The 20,245-nt window shown below is 41.3% G+C and overlaps 1 protein-coding gene across 2 annotated transcripts in view; it reads left to right on the forward strand.

Moving 5' to 3' along the window:
- The first annotated feature begins 3,275 nt into the window (after positions 1–3,275).
- NR6A1 (nuclear receptor subfamily 6 group A member 1) overlaps positions 3,276–20,245 on the forward strand; it is a 165,097-nt gene continuing 148,127 nt past the window's right edge. For both annotated transcript variants that reach the window (XM_036329692.1, XM_036329693.1), the window contains exon 1: positions 3,276–3,579. In XM_036329692.1, coding sequence (XP_036185585.1) covers positions 3,480–3,579 — 100 coding nt within the window. In that variant the 5' untranslated portion in view covers positions 3,276–3,479. The remainder of the gene's footprint in view (positions 3,580–20,245) is intronic.

The following is a 20,245-nucleotide window of genomic DNA, read 5'->3' on the forward strand; positions in this document are numbered from 1 at the left end:
CCAAGGGGAGTGGCCTGCGGGATGAAACTGGCTCTCCAACATCCCCTGAGGGGTCCCGGATTGCAAGAGGACACAGGCCAGGCGGAGGGACCCCACCGGTGCATGATTGGGCCAGGAAAGGACCATGGGAGGGCTCCAGGGCATGTCCAGCCCATCTCACTCAGTCCGGATTGGCCGGACCCCAGCAGCAAGCTAACCTACTGATCAGAACACCTGCCCCCTGGTGGGTCAGTGCATGTCATAGCAAGCGGTTGAGCAGCCTAAGCATATCATTAGCATATTATGCTTTGATTGGTTGTTCAGTTGTTCTGCCATTCAGTCTATTTGCATATTACCCTTTTATTATATAGGATATGTGCAGTTGTGGGGTTGTGTGATTACATCCTGGATATTTTGTAATGTGTGACCTATCTATTCAAAAAATAGACAAAAGGTATTTAAACAGAATGTACTTAAACAGAACAGGTTGATGAGCCAACTGAGCCACACCAGCCAGGGCAGGACCACCTTTATATTAGTAACAGGTCCCATTAATTAGGTCAGACCTTATATTAACTGCCTTGCATGCATCATCTTATTTAATTCTTGTGATAATCCTGTGAGGTAGCAACTACTATTATTATCCTTCATCCCTTAGAACCAGACTCTGAGGCTCGGAAGTAAAATGCCCAAGGTCAGTTATTACTTAGAAAAACCAGATATGTTCCATTCATTCTTTCACCCACTCAGTTATTTATTGTCTATAATGTTCAGGCCCGGGGCTCAGCAATTGGAGTTAAAATGATGAGAATGAGAATAAAGTGGTTTGATTTGTCAGGGAGATCAAGGAAGGCTTTGGGAGGACGAGACAACAGGGTTGGTCTGAAGGATGAGGAGTTGTTTCCATGGGCTGAGTGTTTGGCCGAACTCTGTGCCCACCTTTGAACTTAGAGTGAACTTAGAATCTCTGTCCACCACTGAAACCCCAGGGCTGCAGAAGGTTTCTGCACTGCCACTTAGTCCGATGAGATCTCTTAGGAAGGGGCTTTCACCATCTGCAGAGGCTTGTGTGTGGCCCTGACACATTTTAGAATCCGGAGTTGAGGGTATGGCTCAGAGGAGCCATCTCCTGTCCCACCCTCACCACCGCCACCCCAACACACACACTAAGGGCTTTCCTCTCCCTCCTGGGCTGGGGAATGGTAGTGGGGAAGCAATCACAGAGAACTCGACAGAGCCCTAAGGGAACACAGAGGGGACCCAGATGTCCCTGAGGAGATATTTGAACAGGATTTTGAAAGATGAATAAGGGTTTGGGAGTGGGGTGAAACCAGCAGCATTCCAACTTGGAGGAACCACGGGTTCAGGTTCTTGTGTTTGGAATCCCCATCTCTGCCAGGTGACTTCATCAGTGTATGACAGGGATAATATTGGAGCTACCTTGTAAAGCGGGTTTGAGGTTCAGGCAACATTGTGTTAAAATCTCTCCAAACAGTGGCAGGCACCGATGAAGGCACAATACGGGTTAACGCAGGGGTCCTCAAACTTTTTAAACAGGGGGCCAGTTCACTGTCCCTCAGACCGTTGGAGGGCCGGACTATAGTTTAAAAAAAAACTATGAACAAATTCCTATGCACACTGCACATATCTTATTTTGAAGTAAAAAAACGAAATGGGAACAAATACAATATTTGTATTTGCATGTGGCCCGCGGGCCGTAGTTTGAGGACCCCTGGGTTAACTAATGCTGGTAAGGCACCGGCAAGTGCAGAAAGGTGTTGCAAAACCTCCTGCATAGCAGGCGAGGGAAGGGGCGTGATGAGAAATGTGGGCAGACGTCAGACCAGACAGGGACGCAAATGCCAGGAAAAGGGACGTTTTAAAAACTAAGGAATGACATAGAGGAGCTCAAGGATTGGTGGAGCAGGGCGGGGAGAGGGCGGGAAATGGGCAGCTAGCCAGGAAGCCGCGGCATAAGCCGGCAGAACCGAGACGGGCAAAGCATCCGTGTTCTGGGTCTTTGTTTTCAAGCAGGCCAGGTAAGGGCTTAGACCAGCGGTTCTCAACCTGTGGGTCGCGACCCCTTTGGGGGTCGCCTAAGACCATCGGAAAACACATATCTAATTACATATTGCTTTTGTGATTAATCACTATGATTTAATTATGTTCAATTTTTTTTAAAAATTATGTTCAATTTGTAACAATGAAAATACATCCTGCATTTGAGATATTTACATGACGATTCATAACAGTAGCAAAATTACAGTTATGAAGTAACAACGAAAATAACTTTATGGTTGGGGGTCACCACAACATGAGGAACTGCATTAAAGGGTGGAGGCATTAGGAAGGTTGAGAAACACTGGCTTAGACCTTGGGCGGCAGCCGCGCTGAGTCCTTCCGTGAGAGGCTGTCCATAGGCAGACGTCCGGGAAGGTCCCAGAGGCTGATGGCCGGGCGCCGCCTGGTGGCCAGAGGAGGTGGGCTCAGCCGGGAACAGCAAAGACTACAAAATCCGGGAAACTGAGGCGGGGAGCGGCGCCTGGGATCTCCCAATTGGACCCCGTCCCTATTCCAACTCCGCTTTACAGATTGGGAAACAGAAGAGAAGGGGAACAAGGATGGGTAAGGAGCCCCTCAAACCGAGAGCTTCAAGACACCAGGAGTTTTTATAGAGTTTCTTTAATGGCACCGGTGGCCTGGAGCTTAGTTTGCCATTCTGTTCAACGGGCAGGTGGAAAATGAAAGAGGAGGAAGAGAAACTTTAGTCTTTCCCGCCCACCCGGAGGTAAAAGCCTTTAAAGAATACCCCGGAAAGCAGAGTTTTATAGATTCCATTTGCATACGAACGCAGTCACCTCGAGTTAAACTCCAACCCTTTAATCTCGGGTCCAATTTGTCCCGAAGCCGCAGAGGAAGGTCCTCGTGAATACCCCCAAACTCCACCCTCCCAACCCCGCCCCGGAGGCTGGGCTTCGTTGCACGTGCTCACCGGTTCCTTTGCGACCCACCTCCTAGGAAAGACTCATTGTCAGGGCGGGGGGATACGAGGAGTCGTAAGAAATGTTGACTATGGATAAACCACAACAAAGAAAAGGCCCTGAAGTAATATATATTCTTTTCTAGCAGAAGTTTTTATTCGAGTTTCACGATTGGAACAGGCTTTGGCTTTCAGTTCTTCAGAGCTGCTAATTGTTCTTCCCACCCCTTCAGTTGCTGGAGTCCCGCGTGGCCGGCCTCGCCGGGCGGACTCCAATTCCCAGCGTGCCCCGCGGGCCCGTGCGTGGCAGCGGCGCATGACGTCGGGGGAGGGAGCTGGCCAGTGCTGAGGGGGCGCGGTGCGGAGGGGCGCGGAGCCGGGTGGCTAGGGGCCCAGAGAGCGCGGCGGCCGGGAGCCCGCCGGCCCCTGACAGCCCCCTCCCCCTGGCGGACGACGACGGCGGCGAGGGCGCTGGTCATGGCGGAGCAGCGAGCCGAGCGCGGGCCCTGAGCACCACCGCATGGAGCGGGACGAACGGCCTCCTAGCGGAGGGGCAGGCGGCGGGGGCTCGGCGGGGTTCCTGGAGCCGCCCGCCGCGCTCCCTCCGCCGCCGCGCAACGGTGGGTGAAGGGCGTGCAGAGTCCGGGACCACCCAGAGCCGGCCCCATGTCCCCTAACCCGGGGTACCCCGGCTCTCAGTCTCCTATCACCCTGGGACGCTACAGCGCATGGACCTTCACCCCGGTCCCCTCTGCGCGACCCTCCCTCTTCTCCCCCGTCTTACTCCGTGTGGAGCCTCCTTCTCCCGGTTCTCCTCAGCGCAGATCCTCCCCCCGCCTGGTCCCTCTCCTCGGACCTTCATTTCCCTCCCCGCCCTCCCCCCACCCCCAGGTTCCTTAATGGCAGACCCCCCGCCCCTTCCCGGGGTCCGCGTCCCCTCTGTGCGACCCTCCCCCAACCCCCACCTCGCGTCCCGTCCGTGGGGGCTTCCCTCCCCCTCGGGTCTCCTCTGCGCAGAGCCTCCGCTTCCTGCCCCCTGGGTCCCCTCCGCGGGGGACCTCTCCCCCTTAGGGTCCCCTCCGCGCGGAGCCATCCCCTCCCCCCGGGCCCCTCGGCGCTCCCCACGCGGGTCCCTCCTCCCTCCGCTGACGCTCCCTCCTCGTCCTGCTGACCCGACGCCACACCCTCGCCCTCGGTCCCCTCGGCCCACACCTTTCTGGAGCCTCGCCTCCTCCCCTGCAGGCCCGCACCTCCCTCGCGCCCCGTGCTGCTGCGAGCCTCCCGCTCTGCGCTGACTCCCATCCTTAGCTACTGGCCCAGCGTCTCCCGTTCTCACCCCTTGGGGCCTGCTCCGCACCCCATTTCCCCTGCTCCCTCCCCTTCTCTGTTAGGCGACAACTTTCTGGCCCGACCGGGTGTTGGGGACACCTGTCTCCCGGTGTCTCCGGGCGGGCCCGGGTCCGCGCTTGTCCACCTCATTTCTCCCGGTCCCCTGGGGACCCGGGACCCTGAGCCCCGAGAATGCCTCACCTGGCCCGGCCCTTCCCCCCGCGTCCCGGCCGAGTCCTCAGGCTCCTCGCGTCCCTCTCGGGGGGCGCCTCGCCCTCCGCCCCCTGGCTCCCTCCCCCTGCGGGATGTTTCATTTGTATCTGTTTGGTTTGATATTTTCCCCCCTCGGTGTTGGCCGCGGGATGTTTTTATTGGTAACGTGTAAGGAGCTTTTGTGAGGTCGTAAAAGGTGAACTTTTGAACTTGGAAAGCGCCCTGGAGCAATTAGCGCAGGCGATGGCCCCGGGAGGCCCGCTTTACAAAGGGTGCTCGTTCGGGCCGGCAAACGCTCCGGCGGCAAACCCGGTTTATTTATTTATTTGCCCTGCCTCCCACCTTTCACATCTCATTTCCGAATAAAGGGCAGGCTCTCGGGGATCCTTGCCTCCTCCCCTCCCTGCGCCATAAACTCGCAATTCTCTGAAAGATCTAGGACCGAACAGCGCCTCACAAGTAACAGATTTCAGAGTGAATGCCAACACCCGGGACAGTTAGGAGGCACTAAAAATTGCTTCCACAAGAAGTTTCTCGGTCGGGAGAGTAACCTGGCAGGTGTGAGGAAAGTCACCTGAATGTCGGTCACCTAGGTGCTCGGTTGTTGAATGAATGGGGAACTACAGAAGGAATCTTTGGGTGGATCTGAACCTGTACATACACTGTCAGTTCAGGAGACGTGCAGTTTTTACCGGTTAAGGGAAACGTGTGTTTAGAGGAGAGCCTGGTTAACGTCACTTCATGTTGCTGACCAAATAGTGTGATGTTTTCCAAGCTCTTGTCCTTTTTAAAGATGTCCGTGATGTGTGGTATCTAGGTGGCTGGCAGTCTCTGGGGATGTCTTTGGAGACTAATTTCTGAATGTGAACATGTTTGAGATCAATAAAATCCCGTGTCACAAAGGAGGCTGGAATCTAGTTAGGGTAGGAGACAGGATACTGGAACAAAGGATTTCTTTAACGCTTTTAACTTTTCAAGCTTTTAATGATTTGGCTTGTTATTAATGTGTGAATGTTATAAATCTGATCTAAATTTTACCATGCTGATTTGTTTTACCCAACCCCAGATCTTATAGCCCATATTAGTGTGTTTTTCATAATGCCTTTCTCTGTGTGTATACTTCCTGTACCCACCTTTGCCTAACATGTAGATGGATTTTGCTGCAGACTTAAATTCTACTTGAGAATATTGTTGTAAGGGAAGCCTAGGAACTGCATTTGCTATTAATTACTCATTAATACATTTTAAAGAACTCAATGGTAATTTTAACTCTTAATCAAATTTCCTATTCATAGTCTCATTTCCTCAATTGCTCAGAAGCATTCAAAAGACTGCTATGGAGCAATCCACTTAAGCTAAGGTGGCTTTAATATTTTACATCAGTCCTATAAGTATTTCCTTTTTGTCGAAAACACAGTGGGACTTTTGGCAATTTGATGAGCTTAAAAGAAAATACATGAAACATTAAACTTGTAGGATGCTTTACTTTTCAGTGTAAAAATGAGCATTGTGTTCTGTTTTACAATTTATGTTCATTATCTCGATAACATGCTCACAGAAAAGTTACACATACAAAAACACAAACAAAAGAAAAGGAAAAGTTTATCTCTGGAATGGTGGGGATATTTTTTCTTTTATGTTTTCTTTGTTTTTCTCTAAAAGTAAATGAAACTGCTTAAGTTCTAAGCAGAGAAAATGAAATTTTCTCACTTTTTATCCTACCGACTGATTTTCATTTTGTATAAAATATTTGCAATAGATAACTATCTTGATAGGAGGTCTTTGGTTTCTGTCATGAAGAAATAAACTGGAGGTGGAATTTTAGAAATGTTTTCCTGCCGGAAACGCCATTGATGTTGAATTTACAGTCCTTTAAATGGTTTTTATTATTCTATCAGAACAGAGTTGCTAGCCTTTTGATGCACCATCACCCTTCCAGGAATTCCCTGTGCTAACTGCACTAGATATTTACAGTTGTTGCTTGTAGGTTTTCAAAACAAAAGTGAACTAATTTAGAGGACTGCTCCCTTATGGGGTAAAGAAAAATGAATGATTTGAGGAAGTATATGCTAAATATTGCATTTGTTCATTTTATTTTAAGAGAATGAGGAAGTAGACTTAAATATTTCAAGCAAAAAAAGGTTATAAGCCATTATCAGTAATTAAAAGCATGTTTTATATAATTACACTTTGGAGAAATGAGAAAAGTTCACTAAATAATTGGATGCCCTTTTTCTGCTATAGCCCTGCCATCCAAATGTTATTCCTGAAAACAAATTAGCAAGTGTTTTCCATGACAATTTAGCTTCAGTTTGTGACTTTGAAAATTAATTCTAAATCACCTCAAAAATTTCTTTCATTTAAAAAAAAATGCATGCTCTAGTAATGTTTTTCTTTAGAACAAGCAGCACACAGGTTGTTGGGGTTTTTTGGGTTTTTTTTGGTAGGTTCTCTGACCTCCAAAGAACATTGAAAAGCAACAGTGAGCAGATTCACTTTTGATTTTGGAATAGCAGAAATGTGAGAGGACCACATTTCCAAACTTAGATTTACCATCCACCAAATTCTTTTTTGAGTATTTCTGTTTCATGTAATCAAAATATGATCATGACATGCTTCCTAATCTGTAAGTCATTCTGAATTTTATAGCAAAAGAATGTGTGTGTGCTCATGCACTAGCACATGAACAGGAGTTAGATGAGGAGGACTGAGATGGCAGCTAATGAGAAAGAACATGTACATTTCCTAAAATATGCCCAAATCATGCACTCCCATATTTTATTCATAATTTCTTGGTTCCTCTTTCCTTTTACCGGGGTTGTGGAACAAATGTAGAAAATAAAATATCTCATTTTAGGTTAGTGGGGGATGGAGAGTAGAAATGCCAACTACTAGGATACTGCTAAGGGGAGTTTCTTACACCACTTACAGTGCTTGTTATGCAAGTAGGCTTTAAATCGCTAATGATACTTGCATGTTTTGGGGCCTGGGACTGTGTAAGTAAGTGAATTTCATCCGTTATTATAACTAGGTTAGATATTTATTAGTTTGAATTGAATAAATTGGTCCATTAATGAATTGTGGTCAGCTGGCAACTTCTGGCTTCAGAATTAAGGACAGCTTCTTTGACATAGGAGACTTCCTTTTCAGCATGCTCATCCAGATTTTAGGGGCCTTGTCTTATTATTATTATTTTTTGTTCTTACGTTTATTTTTGTGTTGTGGCCAAGTTAAATGACATTTCAGTGTAAGTATTTTTTCCATGTTGAAACTTAAATTTGGGAAGATGCATTTTCAGAATACATTTAAATTTTTGGTCCAGTCTTTTCTTTTAAAGTATAACAATAAAAATGCCTTTTTTTTTTTGGTGTGTATGTGAACCAGTCATTTTTTATGTGTAAAGGGTCATAATCAGAAAAATCAGAATTCTGACTCAACAGATAAAAACAAAGCTTCCATTTCAGCAAAGAATAAGTGTCCTTGAAACAATTTTAAACAGAAGGTAGCTATTGAATATATCCACACAAGTAGTGATATAATACACCCATCTCTCTGTTATACTTTGAAAGTATATATAAAACCAACACATTGTGAAAGAAAATACATTCTTTTAAACTTTCATATTCTTAATATCAGCTTTTCCTAGCTCAGGTAATTTCTTATGGGTTTATGGATGCCTTTGATTGATAACTAGGGTTTAGAAATACCAGAATTTTTAAAAGTCGGCAAGAAGTACTGAGCTTGTAATTCTTTATCTTGTGTTGAGCTGATGTTTCAGATTCATCTGAGCTTAATCTTACATTTTAAAAAAAGTTCTTAATGTAACTTTGATTTACAGTACTCATAGAATCAGTCTACTGTTTGTTTATTGCTTGTTTTCCGACATGGCTTTAGATATTAGTTTCCTTAATAATGTAAAGTTAGAAAAAAACCGTTGTCTCTAACCTGCTTTTCAGTGTGGGTTAGAAATAACTATAGAATAGTGAACTTTATTTTAAAGAATTTCGTACTTAATTTAATAATTTCCTTATTACCTGCTGTTAAACAGTAGTAGCCTGCGTAGAACAGTTTCTCAAGAAAACAGAACCCCCCCCCCTTACGATTATTTAAGTAAGACTTTACTATATAACCCAGCAATTCTAATTAACAGTGATTTAGTTGGGGAGAGAACCAGGATTTCCTCAGCTGGCTGTTGGGAAGCTGAATTGCTCTTTACCCCACCCCCAGCTGCACCAAATCTTTTGATCCCTAAGCTACAGTGGTTGTCATTTGAGAAAGCAAACTGAGAGAAAATAAGTTGTGAAAATAACCTACTTGAAGGCTTCATTTGCATTTTGGAATTTTTGTACTTAAAAAAATTATAGGAATAATTGAATCTTTAAAATTTATCTTGAAGGAAGCAAACTGACCAAACTCTCATGTCTAAGTAGAAAATCCCTGGATTTCTTTAAAAATCCCTGGATTTCTTTAAAATTTTTGGGAATGTTTTAATATTGACAATCACTATTTTAAGCGAAGTTATCCTAATTATAAATTCACAGGAAGCATTCAAGTCTTTTGAATTTCCTTAGGAGTGTGGACATTTGGGGAAAACAAAAGTTAGCCCTTAGGCACTATAACCATTTTCATTGAAGGTATTTTGTGGTTTCCTCCTTCCTCATTATATAAGTTCAAAAAGAGAACTACAAATTCTTCTCTCATATACTAAATGCTACAATTTATTATATTGAGTTAACTAAGAAGTATCTTCAAATAATGAGTCTTTGGATCCTAATTGCGAATTGTATACCCTTAAGTTTGTTTACACCAGAGAAGCTATTCAAGCATAAACCGCAGATGGCAGTAGTAGCATATTTTTATATTTTCTGGAAGGAGTCTTGCCTTTAAGTTGGTGTCAATTCTAAGGGCACTGTTGATAAGTCAGCTGGTGAGTGTAATGTTTCCAAAACCAATTCCCTAGACAGCAACATGTAATGTATTCTGGAAACAAATCCTGGCGGTTTGATTTGAAGATATACTCTGTGGGTGGTTTGAACCGGAATAGTGACTTTGCTGTCATTGCCAAAGTGAGAAATTATAAAAATAATTTGATAATGGGGTAGAGGGAATTGCATAATAACCTTTAGCTTATTGGAACTGTCGTGATGGTATTAGCAGAGGATGTATTAAACATAGATACTTGCTTGAACAACTATTTACATTAAAAATGATTTATAATTCATTTAAAAATATACTCAAGAATTGCATTTGAGAGAGAAATGCACAACTAAATTCCTCATGTGGAAGAGGTAGATAGTTTTCTCAGCTGTTTATATCCAACTCCTTATTTTTCATAGTACCATAGAAATGTAGATCTCTCCATAGAAGCATTTCATAGGTCTGCTAGTGGGTTCTGCTTGCTCTTTCAATCCATCAAGGTACTGTCAAAATTTGTGTTCTTTATGTTTTCCTCTAAAACTATTGATTGAAAACGGACATGATTGATTTAATCAATGTTTAAACTTCCTATGATATTTCCTTTGAGTCTTAGTTTAAGACTCAGGAAACATTTCAGTAACAAATCTGTGCCAAAATGAAGGACAGACTGATTTCAGTGAAGGAACTACTTAACTGTATTGAGTTTTCATTAAAAAATGAAATTTTCAGTGTTACCCCAATACATTCAATAAAAAGGAAAACATTAAAAAATAATTTTATTTGTTCATGCACTTATTTCAGTCCTGAAGCTGTATCATCTTGGAAGTATTAAAAATTCAGACTTGATCATTTTTGTTAATTCCTTATGCTGTAAAGGATCAGATGCAGTGTTCTTTTTTATCACCATCAAGGCACCGAACTGTATTCTTCACCTTCATACACTTGTATTAAAAAAAAATCCCTAAATTAACTCCAATTTATGCAATTTAGTTTTTCTCTCACAAGAGAAAAAAAAGAATAGGACAATTCTGTGAAGCCTTATATACCTTTTATCCTGTTTCCTCATCTCTTGCCTTTTAAATTTATAAATGATTAATGAAATAGTACTCAGTTGGATTGTATATTTTCTACCATTTATCATTTGCTGATCATTCATTACTGGATTGTTTCAGACTTAATCTCCTTCCACTTATTGAGTCATTAAATTTGTTATTTACTGTATTATCGAAACCAGTAGCTTTCAAATTGTGGTCCATGGACCTCTAGGGGTGTCCCTGAAACCCTTTCAAGGAAGCTCTTGAGCTCAAAACAATTTTTATAATAATACTGACATTTTTTTGTCTTTTTCACCATGTTGACATTTGCACTGATGTTGCAAAAACAGTGGTGGGTCAAAACTGTTGGCGCCTTAGCAGAAATCAAGAAAACAAATTGTAGTAGTAGTAGTTGTATTCTTCACCTCCATATACTTGCATTTTTAAAAAAAGAAGCCATTTTCACTTAAGAATGTCTTAGATGAAGCAATAAAAATGATTAATTGTATTAAATCTCAACCCTTGAGTATACTTGTTTTCGATATTCTATGTCAAGTACACGCAAAGCATTGCTGCTGCATACCAAAATAGAAAAGTTGCATGCAGCTCATTATGTTGTGAGCTGAACTAGCTGCTTTTTCTTTTTCTTTCTTTCTTTCTTTCTTTCTTTTTTTATAGACACCATTTTTACTTGAAAGAACAATTAACAAACCATGGTTTATTCAGATTTGGGTATTTGGCAGATCGTTTTTAAGAAAATAAACAGCGAGCCTGTTATCCAAGAAAAACTGACATTTGTTGCTGGTGAATAAAAGTTGAGCTTTCAAGCAACAATAGCAGATTGGAAATAGATTTGGAAATCTTCTACCAGTCACTCTGAGCCTGACAGCTTCCCAGTACTTAGTCTTTTTTGATGAGACTGATGGTGATATTAACAAATACGATTTTTTTATATTGTATAATGAAATGATGACATTTTGAAGATAATCTTATTTTGGTAAAGGAGTATTTTCCAAATCTCTGGGTATGTGATATTACAAAATCCTGCATGGGTAAAATATCTGTTCAAAATGTTACATAGACTAATGGATTTTAATGTAACTATACAAAGTTCATTGTTCATGGTTTTAGATTTCACATTGAACTAACCTTTAAGAAACCAGCACTTACTAAGTTTTGGTGTATTATTAAAGAAAAATATCTGTAATTATTTTAATAAGCAAATACTCTCAAATCCGTGTGAGGCCTGATTTTCTGCCTCCATATCTCAACCAAAACAATATATAGCACAACGTACTGATTGCATATAGGAGAATCTAGCTGACAGATTTAAGCCTGATATTAAGAGATTAGCAAAACTATAAACAGTGCCACTCTTTTCACTGTTTTTTTTTTGGTAAAATATAGTTATTTTTAATAAAAATGTTATTTATATTCATAATAGGTTAAGTCCACTTGGACCAAGATATGTGAAAAAGCCTCTGTTCTAAATTAATCAACTTAATAGGTAAGAAAATGGTGACTTCACCAGATATTATTAGGACTCATTTACTTTGGGTTTTTCTTTCGTTTCCTTTTCCCCCCTTCTGTAAAGGGGGGCTACGGAGGAAAAATAAAATTGAAAATGCATTCATGCCATTAAGTTTTATCTTTGCTTGAGGCTAAATGAAGTGTGTCATAGTTTACCCTCACTGAATTCTCTGATAAGACTTTGTTACCTGCTAACATGAAACCTGTTCACTATCTTGCGGCAGAAATTTTCCAGTAGAACCTGTGTCCTCACAAAGGATAGATTTGAAACTATGGAAATAAATCCGACAACACAAAAATACTTTCTTACTATTAAGGGTCATTGCTATAAAATTAATGAACCATTTATAAGAGATAAAAATTCTTCATTTTTAAAACTTCCATCAAAGATAGCTTGTTTGTTTGTTTTCAGTAGTCATGTTTGGTTTTCATTGAGTCTTCTAAAGTTGTTATTTTGGCAATGTCATTTTGTAGATTGGCTTGACTTTTAACCTGGTTTTCAGTGAGGGAGGTGGTAATAAAGTCTGTAAGGAGAAGCATCTCCACTCCTGGCTTAAGAATAATACCCTTTCCTAGTGTGAGTAACATTTTAGTGTAAGTCAATTACTGAGTTGTTAAACAGTTAGGGATTTATTTCTTAGGATAGTTGCTAGGTAGAACTCATTCTGTAGTGAGATTGCTGGCAGAAGAAATGTCACCTAACAATGTGAATAACAAAAAGGAGTTACTGGGTCAGAATTCTGGATGAAGCTTGGTGGGTGATGAAAGATCAGTGAGAGATTTGGGCTTCCTTCCTGAGAGCTCTGTAATTATCTTGATGTTCTTGGAGTGTCACATAATGTACCTCTTAAGCATTTTTGTGTTCTGTGGGGGTTGCAATGTAACAATCCTTTCCTTTTTCATTTTAATACTTGGATTTTATGTTAGATGAAACAATCCTTTCCTTTTTCATTTTAATACTTGGATTTTATGTTAGATTTCAGATGAAATCTTTAAATGCATTCTTCATCAGTTGAAATGAATCGCTTTAGTTACTGAACTTAATAATCGAGGCAGATACTTTTTCTTCCATATTCTTGCTGTACTGTAGAAATCTAACCTGTCAGGAAACTTCCTTTCAAAGCCTTACAACCCTTCTTCTAAAATGCCTTTTTAGTAGGATAATAAACCACCTGGGGGAAACCCCCCACTGTTATCTATTTAGAGGGCTTTGTTTTTTGGAAGTGGCTGTAGTAGTCTCAGCCAGGGAGGAAGGATTTTTGTATGATGGTGTGAGAGGGAAAGAGCAGAGACTCTGGAGTGTGGCAGAACAAAGATCACAGCTATGTGACTTTGTCACTTGACTTCTCTGAACTTTAGTGTTCTCATTTAATAATAGCAGCTAAAATTTATATAGTGCTTGTTATATAATATTCTAAGTACCTTACATGTATTAACTCACATTACCCTCATAACCCTATGAGGTATGCATTTTATTAACATCTCCAATTTATAGATGTGAAAACTGAAGACCACAGAAGTCAAGCCCCAGACTTCACAGCAACAGCATTAATAATTTGTTTTCTAGATTTAACACTTCCCTCCCCCTACTATAACATTTCTGAAATTGACTTTAGGGTTACTAGGATTAGTGACAAAGTCTGTAAAGTGCCAAGCAAAGTATCTGCCCCAAAGGAAGCACTCGTGAATCTAGGGCATTTATAGTTGTTGAGGAGGCCCAGAAATCAACTCCCTGTAGATTAAGAGAGTGACAAAGATCCACTCTTAAAAGTTGCAAGTGACTTTTTTCTTTTACGTTGGCTTTAATAAGCCAACCAGAAAACAGTTTCTGCAGAATCAGGAACAATCCTTGGTAAATCTGAGGGGTGCTAAGGAAGAAAGGGGTTTTGAGCTACTCAAGGCAGGGATATCATATCTTGAATCTGTTTCCTCCGCACTAAGCACAAAGATTTGCTGTTTCATGAAGGTTGAATGAATGAAATAAAGGAATGGTCAGGTTAGGAATCTGAATCCTTTGCAGGTGGTCAGAGGAAGTCTACAAAATATAAGGGAAGGGAATGTGCATTTCAGTCCCTAAGGCAACTGGGGTCAGTATATAAATCAAAAGTGTGTTGAATCCAAGGTTTTATGGGCCCTCCTGGAACCAGAATGTAGTTTCTGTTTGGAAATGTGGCCCTTCTTGTAACTAAAATGACTAGATACACCAAATACATACAAATATGCTTGACTGCATTGGGGAATGCAGTTTAGGAAAAGATGGCCTTTGTCTTTTGTACCTTTTTAAAAAATTCTGCCACATAAAAGCTGGCTATATGAAAAAGAGGAGAACCAATCCAAGAAAGTTGATGTGACCCTTTGAAAATGGAAATATAAGAGCCCAGTTGTCCAAAGCTTGTGAAATATACAAAATGACTTCCTAACAAAGAGAGTGAGAAAGATGTGGCAGTGTGTGTTAGATGTGATAGCAATGTAGTTCAAGTAGGAAAAGATTTGTGAGGCCCAGAAAATAGTTGATGGGCCTGTGTTTTGCCTGGGTTCTGATTCCAGCTCTGTTACAAAGGTACATCTCTATGGGCCCACCTATAAAATGAAGGCACTAAATTAGATAATCCCGGAAGGGATTTTTCAGTTTGATGATGGAATGAATTGGGTAAAACAGGAAATTGCAATTTAGGCAAGCCCTGCCTAAAGCACATAGCGATGGTGCTAACAGCCAGATTCTCAGGGATGATTTTGATTTCAGATGCTGTTCAATCTTCCCCTAAAGAACATTTATACTGTTACCCTGTCCTGATTTTAGAATACCTGGCTGCTTTTAAGTTTGTGGGATCACATAATTTACATGTAAATTCCATTTTCCAGGTTCATGTTATAGAAATGTTTGCAACTAAAGTTCCAGTGTTTTCATCATTTATAATGTAAACTTGAAATTTGATATAGTTGTCATTTTTTTTTTAACATGATCACTTTCTTCCCATTTATACCCCTTGTAAGTACAATTTCATTCACTGACTCAAACTCCTAGTTAATTTCAGAGTTTTCCTTCATTCCTTTTAAAGGGATTTTTTTTATTTGCAAAACTCATTCAGCATTGAGAAGATTAAATGCCCTACATTTGAGAATGTGGATTCATTAAGGAAAATTACAAAACCTCCTTAAATGCTGTTGGTCTGTAAAAAGGGAACCCAGCAGGAAAGGAGCGGCATTGCATGGGGGAGGGGTGCAGTGAGGGTGGGGGGCAGCAAGGGAGCTGCAGTTGAAATATTCATCAATCATTTTACTGGCACCAGGAAACCAATCAGCCTTTTAGAGGAGAGAACTTAATCAATCACCTAATGTGGGAAATTACAATTGCTTTCTCACAAAAATATATTTCCTTACTTGCTGACAGATCAAATCTGAGAGATAATTGGGCTGGCTGGAATTTAGAGCTAACTGATGGCAAGTAGTTACTGAAAGTGCTACTGTGATGAAGAAAGGCATTTAACTTTTTAAGATAAAATTTCCTATCTGCTGTGAACTTTTTCAAAATATTTCAAAGTAAGTTTGATTTTCATATAGTGTGCCCATTGATAAGGAAAAACCAATTACCGAGCATTCATGGGTAATATGAAATACTGTAAATTTATTCTCCAAAGCTAGTTTTCAGGAGCATAGATGGGACTCATGGTTGGAGAATATTCAGTGCTTCCAATGCCTTGTTTGTAAAGCAACTCCAGAGCATTGCCCAGGGGAACACAGTTGGAAGTGCTTGCATATAAATAAAAGCAGGAGTGATTTAGCTGTATCTTGTATTTAAATTTTAAATGGTGTGATCTCTCAGCTCTGTGCTTGAATTGCCTGTAGCCCTTAGGTCCATAGGTGTGAACTGTTTAGGTAACCTAATGTTTTAAAATTAGAAATGGTTGGTCACTGTAGAAAATACAGAAAATTAAGGGGAAATTACCTATAGTTTGCCTCCAAGCAACTTTCATTAAATTTTAAAATTATTTTCATCTGGACTTCAAATCCTAGGTTTTTGCTTATTGTGATTATATATGCCATTAAGTTTTATGCCTTTTGTTTTAAAGCCTTTCTTGTTATGAACTTTATTCATTTGACATGAAATTACTTAAAAATTTTAATAGCTATATGACAGCCTATTGTTTTTGATTTTGGACATTGAGATAGTTTTTAGTTTCTGATATGACAGTTCTGCCCAGACCATCTTGTGTTTTCTTTTATTTTGGGGGAATCGATTTTTAGAAATACTTATGTACCTTTGCCAACAGCCAGTTCACTAAGGTATTTTGTATACTAAAATCTAGGGTTGTCAGCAGTACTTATTTTTAAAATAAATGCCCAGTACTTGAGATAGAATTGAGGCACTGTGGTAGGTTATTTGCTCTGTTTTCTCTCTCTCTTTTGTGTGAAGAGGTATATTCTCAATGCCTTTTGTCCTCTGAATCTTTAAGATTTCTGGTACCAGGCCTCACATATGCATGTTGCCTTCCAAATCCACCCCCTAACCCAGTATCTCTAGCTTGGTCAGATCAGAACTTAGGTTCTCTTCTGTGGCTTCCTTCTATTATAGCCTAGAGGCCCAGTGCACGAATTCATGCACAGGTGGGGTTCCTTGGGGGTGGCCTGCGGAGATCAGGCCCCAGCTCAGGCCCCCAGCCTCGTAGCCCCAGCTTGCCCCCCCAGCCTCCCAGTCCCGCAGCTCTGCTTGCACCTGCCTTGGCCTGCTGCTGCCCGCTCACCTGCTCCACCATCCCGCCACGGTCCCACTCTCGTTGGGGCCCATCGGAGTTGGCAGTGCCTGCATAGCTGCCCGCTGCCAGTGCTGCATTGCCAACACCCACCATGTTCTGTGCCGCCCCCTGGTGGTCAATGCATGTCATAGCGAGCCGTCGAACTCCTGGTCGAATGACAGCCCACGAGGCAATTTGCATATTAGGCTTTTATTATATAGGATTATGGGAGAATGGGTGGCAGAGATACTTGAGCCTTCTCTGGTTGCCTCTAAAAATCTTGGGAGGATGGAGTGTGTGTGTGTGACTGCCTGACTATGTCACACATCTATATCATCTTCCTCAAAGTCTTGAATAAATCCTGAAACTTAGAATTGAATTTGATGAATTTGATTAGAAATTAAGTGTATGGAGACTGAAGTTAAACTTATTCCTTAAGAAATCAGAAGAATCGTCATGGGTTCTCAGTGGCTGACTTCTATATTGATCCTGCATAGGGTTATAGTGAAGAGACTTAAATGAATCGTATGCTAATTTGAAAGGCATTCACAGTTTGTAACAAGGCTGGTTTCAGAATGGAATCTGCTTATGTACAAATTATGAGTTAAAGCATAAATCACATTTGTTAAAATTAAAGAGTCTTCTAGTAATTTTTAAAGTTTATGTTGAGTAAACACTAATGTCTGAAAATCATTAACTCTGTTCTGTTCTTTGTGCTTACCACTGGTGGTCCAGAGAAGTTGCAATTTGCCAAGACACAGTGTTTATAATGCTCTTTAATAACAAAATGAATAAGCCAGCTCCTCTTTCCCTCAACTATACCAATTGCAAACCTCCTCAAATCCTGGTTAGTAATTAAAAGCATTGAGATGACCTTGAATCTAACTGAACTACAAAAGCTGTCTTGAGTTAAATTTATAGCTTTTGTTGATTTCAAAAGAGGTTAGGTAGAATTGCATTCTATTTGATAAAACATTAAGGATAGCCTTGGGTGTACAGTGAAGATCAGAAATAATTAAAGAGGCATTAAGTGCAAAAGAGACATCTGAAATGGACTTAAAAAATTAAATTTGTCAACTCTTAATTTTTCAGTGTGTCAATTTGCAATATTCGTATTTGCTGAAAAGATCTCTTTCTCCATCGTAACATCAAAGCAATTTTTGAATCCAATGAGGAATCACAACATGTTTAATGCTTTTTATAAATACCAGTTTAATTGGTTATTAAAATATCTTATAGGAATTGTAACTTTGCTAGTAAAAACAGGCAGTGTAAAAGTAAAAATGTTAATATTTTAAAAATGCTTTATATATGAATTGTGTCATAAGATCTATGAATAGAGTTTTTCTGCTTCCCATAAAGGGCAGAACGTATTTTCAGTTGTTTAGAGAGCCTTAAGCTCTACTATCTGATTGGCAGAAGGAAACATAATTGTTGCTGTAAGAAAAGTCAGGTTTTATGTGTCAATGGGTGAGCTATGACTTCTCTAGCATTGTCTCCTAGCGTCATCATAAATGTGATGAATCCCTGAAGAGTCCAGTTGTAAGGCACATAGTTTGAACAAGCATTGTACATTTCAAAATTATTTTAGTTTTTACATTTATTTAATGAGACTAGCCCAGACTTTTTTTTTAAAAATATATATATATATATTTTTATTGATTTTTTTACAGAGAGGAAGGGAGAGAGATAGAGAGTTAGAAACATCTATCAGCTGCCTCCTGCACATCTCCTACTGGGGATGTGCCCACAACCCAGGTACATGCCCTTTACCGGAATCGAACCTGGGACCTTTCAGTCTGCAGGCCGATGCTCTATCCACTGAGCCAAACCAGTTTCAGTCCAGACTTTCTTTTGAATTGCCAGTTTGGGTCTGTAAAGATGATAATCGGGATTCTCAAGAATTTTAGTTTTGCAAAATTTATCTGAAATCATATGTATAAGTAAGGTTTTCCAGGCTAAATGAAATTATCTGTTTAGTCTGGCAACAGTGCCACACAACTTCTGTATAGCAGCTACTCTAGAGTAAGTGGCATCCTATATAATGAAGGAGAAACATGCAAATTAACCATCACTCAGCCACTCCATCACTCCGCTACACCCACCAGCCAATCAGAGCAACTATGCAAATTAACCCAACAAAGATGGCAGTTAATTTGCATATGCAGGCGCAGAACGAAGACTGAAGATAACTGACGATGGTGGTGGTCACGGAGTTGGAGCGAGCAGGAGGCTTGGGTTGCTCCTGGTGATGGAGGAAGCCAAGCTTCCTGCCGGCCCTGGACTCCGCTCAAGGAGGGGCTGGGGGCCTGGATCACCGGGGGAGAAGCCAAGCCTCGCTGCTTTGGCTGGACCAAAGGCCTGGGTCCCGGGTGCCGGAGGAAAACTGGTGCCGGCAGCCAGGGGAAGGAAGGCCTATTGCAGGAATCTTCGTGCAATGGGCCACTAGTTGTATTATGATAAGACAACACTGCATTGGTTGAGGTGGCAATTAAAAATTATTTTGGGGTGCCCTGGCCCTTGTGGCTTAGTTGGTTGGAGCATTGTCCCTTGCACCAAAAGGTTGTCAGAAGATTCCTGGTCAGGGCACTAAGTTGTGGAGTTGATCCCTGTTGGGGGTACTTAAGTGAGGCAACCGATGGATGTGTCTCTCACAGATGTTTCTCCTTCTCTCTCTCCTCTTCCCCCCCTTCTCCTTCCTCCCTCTCTTCCCTCTCTCTAAAATCAGTAAAACATATCCTCCAGTGAGGATTAAAAAAATAAAATTATTTAGGCGAGCCCCTGGCTGGGTAGCTCAATTGGCTGTACCTTTAAGGCCCGTGAAATCGTTTGGTCTGGCTCTGCCAAGGCATTAAGGGTGAATTAGTTAAATGTTTGACCAAATATAGCAGGCTAATTTTTAAGTGGATAATTTTGTATGGCTTGCGATTGATGTTATAGATATCCAAATGGCCCTTGGCAGAAAAAAGGTTCCCCACCCCTGGGTTAGAGCTCCCCCTACCCCTACCCACCCACCCCCAATACACCAAGATTGTGGGTTCAATTCCAGGTCAGTCAGAGCACATATAAGAATCAACCAATGAATGCATAAGTGGAATAACAAATTGATCTCTCCCTCTCCCTCTCCCTCCTTCCCTCCTTCCCTCCTTCCCTCTCTTCCCTCTCTTCCCTCTCTTCCCCCATCCTCTCTCCTCCTCCTCCCCCCACCCTCTCTTCTCCTCTTTCCCTCCCTCAGGATTACCAAGCAGAGATTACTGAAGAATAAAATGAGGTTGTGTGTGAAGAACCTAGAGTGTAGCTGTGCACTTTGTATGAAAGTTATTGAACATTTCTTAATTTTCTTGTCTGGGAATAAGGTTAATACCACCTGGTTTATGGGTAAACAAGACAGTTTACCAAAATCCAAGTAATTGAAACTAGTTTGCCATGTGTTCCGTTTACCCAATATTCAATTCAACTATTTTTTTCCCATTTCCTTCTCCATCTTTTCCTATACCTCACCCCTTTCCCATCTCACCTGCAGCTCAGAC

Source organism: Myotis myotis, unplaced genomic scaffold, assembly GCF_014108235.1.
Source record: "Myotis myotis isolate mMyoMyo1 unplaced genomic scaffold, mMyoMyo1.p scaffold_m19_p_12, whole genome shotgun sequence".
NCBI classification, from domain to species: Eukaryota; Metazoa; Chordata; class Mammalia; order Chiroptera; family Vespertilionidae; genus Myotis; species Myotis myotis.